Source organism: Crocodylus porosus, unplaced genomic scaffold (assembly GCF_001723895.1).
Source record: "Crocodylus porosus isolate Cpor-Errol unplaced genomic scaffold, CroPor_comp1, whole genome shotgun sequence".
NCBI lineage: Eukaryota > Metazoa > Chordata > Crocodylia > Crocodylidae > Crocodylus > Crocodylus porosus.
Genome location: NW_017728911.1, coordinates 25064121 through 25073187, shown reverse-complemented (window position 1 = coordinate 25073187; position 9067 = coordinate 25064121). Strand labels below are relative to the sequence as shown.

The window sequence follows — 9067 nt, the reverse complement described above, 5'->3', positions numbered from 1 at the left end:
GCTTTACTAGCTGCAGCATCACATTGCAGGCTCATGTTCATCTTGTGGTCAATGATGACCCCCAAGTCTCTTTCTTCCATAGTGCTAGCCACTTTGAAAGAGCAAGCATATTTTGATGCCCTTAGAAATGTATTTTTAAAATAGAAATAGTCCTGCAAGAGTTTAACATTCAAGTAAGTAATCTTTTGCCTTTCTCTAACACAGATCATGAAGCAAAAATTAAGTAAAGGAGCCTCATAATATCCCAGTGAGTCATATATTACCAACAAGATTTTATGCATGTTGTAGTTGAAACCCACAAAGATTAAGGACTGTGCTCACTGCCACACAGGTTGTATGTGACAATGCTGAGAACAGCTCTCAGAGCTCCTGGCTCACAGCCCTGTGCCCTTTTTAACCTCCTCCACCTTGACTGCAGCTCTTCGGGCAAGTTTTAGGCATGCACACTGTTTGTATTTAAATTGTTACATTTAATACTCATCATTTCCTGCTGTGCATATGAATCCTTTAGAGATCAGATGAGCATGTCTCCTCCAACAACCTACCACATAGGAGTACCCTTCTGCAACTGAGCCATTTTGTAAAATGGCTCTATAAACTAGCTAAGCATCTATAAGTAACTCTGGCCAGCTCAAGACCCCTTTTGGAATATTTCAATGCCTTAGAAATATTTAAATCTATCCCCTCAATACAATTCATTAAGTACTATGCCAGTTTTGCAGAAGGGAAAGCAAGGCACAGCATGATTTTACCATGTGCCACATTGCTGGGACTTCAACTCAAGGCACTAGTGAAGCCTCACTTGGATTACTGTGCCTAATTTTGGGCCCCGCCATTCAAAAATACATGAACAAATTTAAAAGAGTCCAGCAACAAAAAATATTAGAAGCCTATAAAATATGAGTTAAGAGGAAAGAAGAAGGCTGAGGGGAGATAAAATAACAGTCTTCAAACAACTGAAGGACAATTATAGAGGGTGGAGATAGACTGTTCTCTCTGGCCATAGGGGCAGGACTAAAAGCAATGGTCTCAAACTGCAGCAGAGAAAGTTTAGGTTGGAGATTAAGAAAAGCTTCCTCACAATAAGGTGCTTAAGCACTGGAGCAGGTTACCTATGCTTGGTGACCCTCTGCCCCTGTAAAGTCTCAAGAGAAAGTTATAAAAGACACTTCACTGAGATGGTTTAGTCATGATGAGTTCTCTTCCAGCCCTATTTTTCCATGACCATGTTCTCCAGATCCTAATCCAGCATCTTGATCATGTGACTCTACTTCCTTCTAGCATTTTGCTAAAAGAAAACCACAAAGAACATTTTTAATGATAAAAAAATGTTTTAAAGCGACACCAAAACCTACACTGTCACCCATGATGTGTTTTGCCAAATTAAAGTGATACACATGAAATCTGCATGCATCGTTCTGTAACTGATACATTACCCAAACATTATCCTCAAGTACATAACATCTGATGCATGTGGAAGACTGACAGGACACTGTAAATACTGTCTACTGCTTGCTTACAGGAGTTACGAGTACAGATATGTGGGGGGAGAGGTGGAGAAACATTTTTGTCCTTGGCGGCACCAGAGAAGGGAAACAGGGCAAATCTAAATGTGGATTATTTGCTGATCATAATTAGGCCTTCTAAACAAAACACATTCAGGACAGAAGACTAAGCAATATACTTCTCTTCCTCTTCAAAATTACTGGATTGAGTTCCTAAGGACGACACTGAAAGGAGGACTGGAAAAGGGCCAATGTGGTCCCCATTTACAAGAAGGGGAGAAAGGAGGAGCCGGGTAACTATAGACCAGTTAGGTCTCACCTTGGTCCTTGGGAAGACCTTTGCGAAAATTATCAAGGAGCACATCTGTGGGGGCCAGCACGGGAGGTAATGCTCAGGAGCAACCAACATGGGTTCACTGTGGGCAGATCCTGCCTGACTAACCTTGTTTCCTTCTACGTCCAGGTCACAAATTCCTTGGATGGGGGCGTTGAGGTGGATGTAGTCTACCTAGACTTTAAGAAGGTCTTTGACACCGTTTCTCACCCCATGCTCATAAAAAAACCATGCAACTGCAGCATTGATGCCTACACAGTCAGATGGGTGACAAGTTGGCTCGATGGTGACACCCAGAGAGTGGTGGTGGACAAGTCATTTTCAATCTGGAGGGATGTGGGCAGTGGAGTTCCCCAGGGCTTCGTCCTCACAACTGTACTGTTCAACATCTTTATCTGCGACTTGGGAGGTGGGCATGGAAAGCACGGTGTCCACATTCACTGATGACAGAAAGTTGTGGAGCGAGGTGGGCACACTGGAGGGGAGGGACAGAATCCAACTAGATCTAGACAGGTTACACAGGTGGGCGGATGAGAACAGAATTATTTCAATGCAGACAAGTGTTGCATCTAGGGAGAAGGAACCTCAGACTTGATGATCTGTTCAGGTCCCTTCCAACCCTAGAAGCTATGAAATTATGAAACTATGACATCAGACTGCACAATGAAAAACTGGGAACAGAATAAACAGAACTTTATAATCCTCATTCATTATATCTAACTCAGATTGGACTACTAAAAGCCCTCACCATTTGACAGTCCCTGATGGTTTCTTGCTGCAAATACCTGCAAGCACTGGTCAACTGAAGGGAATCTCTCTTCAAGCCCCAAAAGCCAAAATTTGGGTTTTACTTGTCCTGCTTGAGAATCACTCATCCATGCAACTCAAGATCCTTCCAGGGGTGTGTAGACATCCAGCCCCTAAGCCAGGAAGGAAGCAATGGCTCCTCTTCTCTCCCAGCACTATGCACTGGGCCACAGGCATATATTGCAGCAGATGCCAACATTTGAGTCCCTGGAAAAACAGCACTTGCCCCCTCACATACAATCTAGCAGACCTAGATACAGGCATGGGTGAACTGGGCAGCTGCCCAGGGCCTGAACAGAAAAGGAAAAAAAAAAAAAGTCACTCATCAACTGTCAACAAAGCTATGCCATTTTGTGCTTGTGCGCAGCCACAATTTGGTGCTACTGCTACTAGCACCGAGTGGCTCTGGTGAAGGGGGGTCTGATACTAGAAACCTGCTAGGGGCTGCTTGGAGTCTAGGTATGGAGCTGTAGACTAGGGGCTGGAAAGGGGAAGATGGTAGAAAAAGCAGGCACAGTTGGTCCCCCCAAGCTAAATTCTAGCTCAGTGGTTCTCAGCCGGGGTGCCCCTAAATTCTGAAAAATTATGAAGGGGTGCCTTGATGCTAGGGGCTTCATGTTTCTCTGCTTGTATTATAATTGGTAAATTCTTGGGTAGATAAGCCTCTATATTACCCAATATCAACAGTGATTTATTTAAAAGGTAGGAGTACTTTGCAGATGGCCTACAAAATGATCTACTTCTGAGATAGGTACATTAAAAGGAAAAGAAGAGCTTGAAGAAAGAAGCAGGGAGACACATTCTGCCCTGAGGAGATGACCAGGTCTTGATTCGGGTCTTACTTCCATGGGGAGAAATCAGAGTAGCTTCATTTAAATCAATGTAGTTAGAATAAAGTGAGATCAGACTCCGGCCTCAAAGCAGCTGGTGGTGACAGAGACTAGAGTAATCAATGCAGAAACATTTGCTACAAACAGATCCATTACTTGAAGAGGCTTGTATCATTCAGGAGATATAGAGAGACAAGGTCACTGAAGAATACTCTCTTTACATTATTAGATATCACTTTATGCTCCAAGCACCAGTAACTGGAAGCCACACATTCTCCCAGAGAAATATTAACAATTGTTCTCTTTACGAAGGCAATGAAAAGAAAATACTTATAAGTACCTAAACCAAGTTGCCTAAGTAGGTTGTAGATATCAAGGGCATGGTTGCATAAGGACTTCTGCACTAACAGATGCTGTATTTAGTTTATTTTTTAAAAAGTACCAACTAGAGTTCAGCTGCAAGTGCCCCGAGCCAGGTATCATAGCTTGAATTTTCAAATGGTGCCTAAGGAAGGAAGGAGTTTAAATACTTGTGTAGTAGGTTGCCTTGAAAATCCCACTTAATGGCTCTTTACATTTTCCTACTAGGGTCAATAAAGTCTTTAGAGGTCAATCGATAATAACAGCACATCTTGTATGTTAAGGAATCTTAATCACCATTTCTTTTGTGACTGTAATAAAAACAAATGAACAAAAACCTTCTAAAATATCCCCTGTTGCATTTGAAAATGCAGTCCACCCATCAATTAGGTCAGGGGTAGCTAGCTCTCAGCATGCACCAGAACGGAGAAGTAACAAGCAACACAGCAGCACATGGGGCAAGAAGCAGAGCAGCAGATCAGGCAGAGAGCACAGCTCACCAACTTAATGTGTCCTCACTCAAGAGACATGCATTGGTAACACAGAAATATGTGAAAGATGCTGCCAGTTTCAGTCTGCTTGTGCAGCTTGAATGTAGACTGACTCTTATTGCTTATACCAGAGAGTTAAAAAGCCATTGCACATTTAAGGACAAATACCTAAATCAGTCAAGTCAGGGGCTTCCATGGATAGAAAGGCAAAGCAAAATTTGCCTTTGAGAAGTTGGAATAGGCAAAAATACAACTAAAAAGTAACACTGAAGAGGTGAGCTCCTCGGCTAAGAACAGACAATCGAAAAGCCCAAGGATAAATCGATTCCTTCTTCACAGGTTAGTCTAAGCTGCATAGGTTGAACCAATAAGCAAGTGAACAGATACTCACTTTCCATTCTGGAAATGCAGCCACATGCCTGCAGTTGCTCAGGCTAGAAGGTCAGGGGCGCTAGAGCATGCCCCCTGTTTGGCAAAGCAGACAGCCTGGACCAAGGCTAACCTGCCCACCCTGCAAGGAGGAGTTTGCAGGGGAGGTGCAAGCATCCTGGGATGCTGGAGACTGAGAGTTAACTTGAATCTGGAGGGGACATGGGACAGAAGTTCAATAAACCAATTTAATCTAAATCAGTTAAATCTGATACCACCATCCATCCAAGTTGATCTTAAACTGGTTCCCTCCATTTTGAAAGCAGCTTATGTGTACTGAACTTCTGTTGTGCTACAAATCTGAGCTGGTTTCCAATTACTTATGCCAGTTTGTGTGTAATTTCTGTCTCTAACCCTCATGTACTGAAACAGACAGATTCTTATAGGCAACACTAATCACCCATACCCACTATCAAACAAGGGACTGCTGAACTAGGGGACATCATCACTGTGTACCTGTGCTCCCAGGGAGGCCGGGGGCGCTGAGATGGAAAGGAGGAATGAAGTATAATTAGGAAAAAATTCCAGGATGGGAAAAATATTGATTATTAGTTCATGAATTCCAGTTGCAAATCTACAGGTAAGAGGGCCTGTTTGGACACTAACCAAGCAGCAGCAGCAAATAATCTTTAACTCCCTGTAAACACTTCAAATCTAGCAAAATAGGGCCACTTATTCATTCACTTTTTAAAATATAAACTCAAATTTACTTGCTCATGGAGTTCTGACACACTACACTAACACTCTAATCAGAACAATAAGCTAATGTGGCACACAAAACTTCTTGTAATGGCGTTTGTCCTGAAACCCAGAACTTGAAATTAAACCCAGTGAACAAACGAGCTTGCAGAAAGGGGATGTAAAAATTGCAGCACGGAAAGAAAAAGAAAAAAAAGTCTCTTTTCCTAGAATTTCTCTGAAAACTTTTGGTGTTCTGTCTGCAATACAGAAGACAAATACTGCAAATTACTGTTACACAAAATAGAAGAATATCACATATTCCAATTTCAAGTTTAAAACATGTCATCAAATCTGGCGTTACGGGGTAATACTCTCTCATAACATAAGTGCCTAAAAAATGTCACGACATGTATATTCTCAAATTTTGCATATAATGGAGATCCTCTTATCCTTCCAAATTTCTGTCTCCAGGTCCTGTCAGTCTTTAGCTATTCTCATTCCTTAATCACATGTCCTGGCATGATCCTCATTCCCTTCAGTATTTCCTTGTCCTCCTCTGGGAAATTTGCCAGTTTCTGTCATCTGTCCCCATCCTCCTTTGGGAACACTAAGGCAAAGAATTAATTTCAGTTTTTCCCAAGCAATGCCTACACCTCTTGTATAAGCAGAAAGGCGTGTATATCTTTTTCAATTCTCTCTTATTCCTTACGCACTAACAAAAAGCACTGTTGAACAATATTCCTTTTATGCTCCACATTTTCTGGCATTATTATAAGTATACTATCCCTTAAATTAATTATGTAACATCCCTAGTTGGCATCACATTATTACCCTGCATTTTTTTTTTTAACTGTACAGTGTTGTGTATACATGTAATGTAATGCTGAACGTGGGCCAAGTTGTATGAATTAGACAGCACATACATATTGGCCATATATAAATTCCCATTTTTTCCTCATGTGTTTCCCCATCTATTACTTTACCCTTTTTCATTTCATCCAACACTGGCTGCTGAATTCTTCCAACACTTACTTATTCTAAAGAAATGCCTTGGATGTTTTTCAATAATTTAGAAAACACAATCCAATATTACCTTTTTCTCCAACATGGGATTTCAACTAATAATATTTCTTCCCCCCAAGAATCATTGGTGTCTTGAGTCGCCTGAATTCAAAACTATAAACTTAGTCTATCCACAGAAATCAACAGAAGCTCTACCATTGACTTAAATGGAAACAAGATCAGGCCCTGAGTCATGCAATGCTCTTTAAAATCTCCTGGCTAATAGCAAATCCATAAATGTATTAGTAGATATCCATTTAGATCTATAAAATTGTTACCTCCCATTAACTGAAATTTTCCCATTACACTTAGCTTGCTCTGAACATAAAACTTCTTTATTTCGATTAACTCATCTCCTCCTTGGGGGTTGCTTGCAACATGCTGTTACTAGCAATTTCTGTGCTGTTTGTTGCTTGTGTAGTTGGTTACATCTCTGACTTCATGAACTAGGCTCTTTTGTTCTCTTCATTATGGACATGCCACAGATAATGTTACATTGTCTGTCAGCATGTGATGTTATTCTCAAGGTGCACCACAAGCAAAAACTATCTACAAATTATCCTTCTGATGTCTTTATCCAGGGAACTCCACATGTTCTCAGGGGCATGATGAGAGCTGAGCAGAGGGTGCAGATGCTTGACCCCAGCTCATTCACACATTATACAGATACCTTGCAACAACACTACTATAGATGAGAGATGGTAAATATATTTTCCCTACCCCTTTTCCAGACATCTTCTACATACTTGCATTACTGGCCACTAGTAAAGTATCAGCAACCAGGACCACAAAACACCCTGGGTAAGCAAGGAACAGTCGCTTCCTTGGCTCTCAGTGAGAACAGGCAATAGTCCAACTAGACTCCAACCGGCTGGTTACAGCTTGCAGCTAATTCTGGTGCTGCCATTATCATTAACCAGAACAAACTGAACTGTACAGCTCTTGGGACTTAAAAGTAAGCAGTCTAACCTGCAAGCCAGGTGTGCTGGGCTTCTTGCTTCTTCCTCCCTCTTAACTAAAGCGATTTTAGTTCCCCGCTATTCTACCAACCTCAGCTACAGAGGATGGTTCCTGAAACTACCAGAATACACACCTGTCAAGGCAACAGGTAATATGCTGCAGCCATTGCACCTTTAAACCAGAAGGAGTTTCATGTCCAGTGTGAAAAAAGACAATCAACCAAATTATGTCAGAGGATCCCACGACGTGTGGAGCAGAACACCAGACGGGGGCTTGGAAGAGATTAGGGTACTGTAAAGGACAAATGGCTGGGAATGGAAAAGAAGAGGCAACTCTTTCTGGCAGCCCAAGCCTAACACAAAAGGATGAGCACCTAGAAAGTGGGCGGGTGGGGAGCTTTGGAAAAGGGATGGCACCCCCCAGAGGGCAAATGAGTGACACCCCAGATGTGATGGTCAAAAAACCAAAAGGTCAGTCGCCCAAATTGTCTGCAGCTAACCCCTGGGATGAAAAAGGCAACAAATTCTTCGGAGAAGTTGGGGGGGGGGGCGGGGTGCAGTACCAAGCACAAGAAAGCGCTCATCCTCTCTTAATGCCTCAAGTCACAACACATATAGCAATAATGGCCAAATAAAGAACAATCCTTCTGAAAGAAAGCAAAAAAGGATCCCCTGGAATGACAGGGAAAATCCTGGCTCTGGAAGGGGCCAGAGAAGGGGCTGTCCCCTGGGTGAGAGGCCACGCATCCCGTACAGATAAATCCCTGAGTAGAGGGTAAATTTTTGACCCTGGCAGAGGATATGCTTTTTTTCCATTTCAAGGGCCAAATCAGTTCCCAATTCAATTGGGCAAGGCCAAGAGTCAAGTTCCAGCTTTTGACTGAGCAGAGCTCAACCGTTCAAGTCTGTGTGGCTCTACCACTGGGCAAGTATCCTCCTTCCCAGGCCCACTGGTTTGGTGCTTCAGGTACTGCCCAAATCTGTGGCAGGCATCCTATGTGCAAGCCCAGGGCCCAGAGACACTGGGGTTCACGTGCCCCCTAGCCTCACCCGCTCCTAGCCCAAAGACCAGAGAGCAAGCCAGAAAGCAGTCCCCAAACTGTTGCAGTCCAGTTTCCTGCATGTGGGGAAACTCTCAGGGGTCAGGCTGCCCGAGTGCAAGGGGCAGGCCTCCCCTGGGAACCCACCTTGGTGATCATGGGCTCTCCCCTGCCCCGCAAGCGTGACCAGGAGGCAAGACCTCGGGTGAAGGAGGAAGCCCCCGCACCTCCAGCCGCGGAGGGGAGCCGGGGAGAGCGAGGAGCGATACTCCTGGGGGGATGGGGCTGGATCCCTCCACCTGGCAGGAACCCTGGCGTGAGAGAGCAGAGGAAGTGGAGGGCGAGGGTAACCCTGGATGCCACGCAGGAGTGGCCAGGCCCCCCCCGGGCACTGCCCTAGGGACCGCCCGCTCCTCTCACCTGGCTGGCTTTGTGGAACTGCTTCTTCAGCCCCGCCACCGACATCCTTCCTCCGCGGCTGCGGCTGCGCCTGCCCCTGCCCCGGCAGCCCGGCCGCGGCGAACAATAGGCGGTGCCGGCGCTGCCCAGGCCGAGCGGCCGCCTCGCCC

At 44.2% G+C, this 9067-nt stretch overlaps 1 protein-coding gene across 2 annotated transcripts in view; it reads right to left on the bottom strand.

The window, feature by feature from the left end:
* SH3GL3 (SH3 domain containing GRB2 like 3, endophilin A3) overlaps positions 1–9061 on the bottom strand; it is a 95803-nt gene extending 86742 nt beyond the window's left edge. The window contains exon 1 of one of the 2 annotated variants that reach the window (XM_019533693.1): positions 8919–9061. In XM_019533693.1, the coding sequence (XP_019389238.1) occupies positions 8919–8963 (45 nt within the window). In that variant the 5' untranslated portion in view covers positions 8964–9061. The remainder of the gene's footprint in view (positions 1–8918) is intronic. The other variant, XM_019533691.1, reaches the window with a different exon arrangement.
* Positions 9062–9067: the final 6 nt, after the last annotated feature.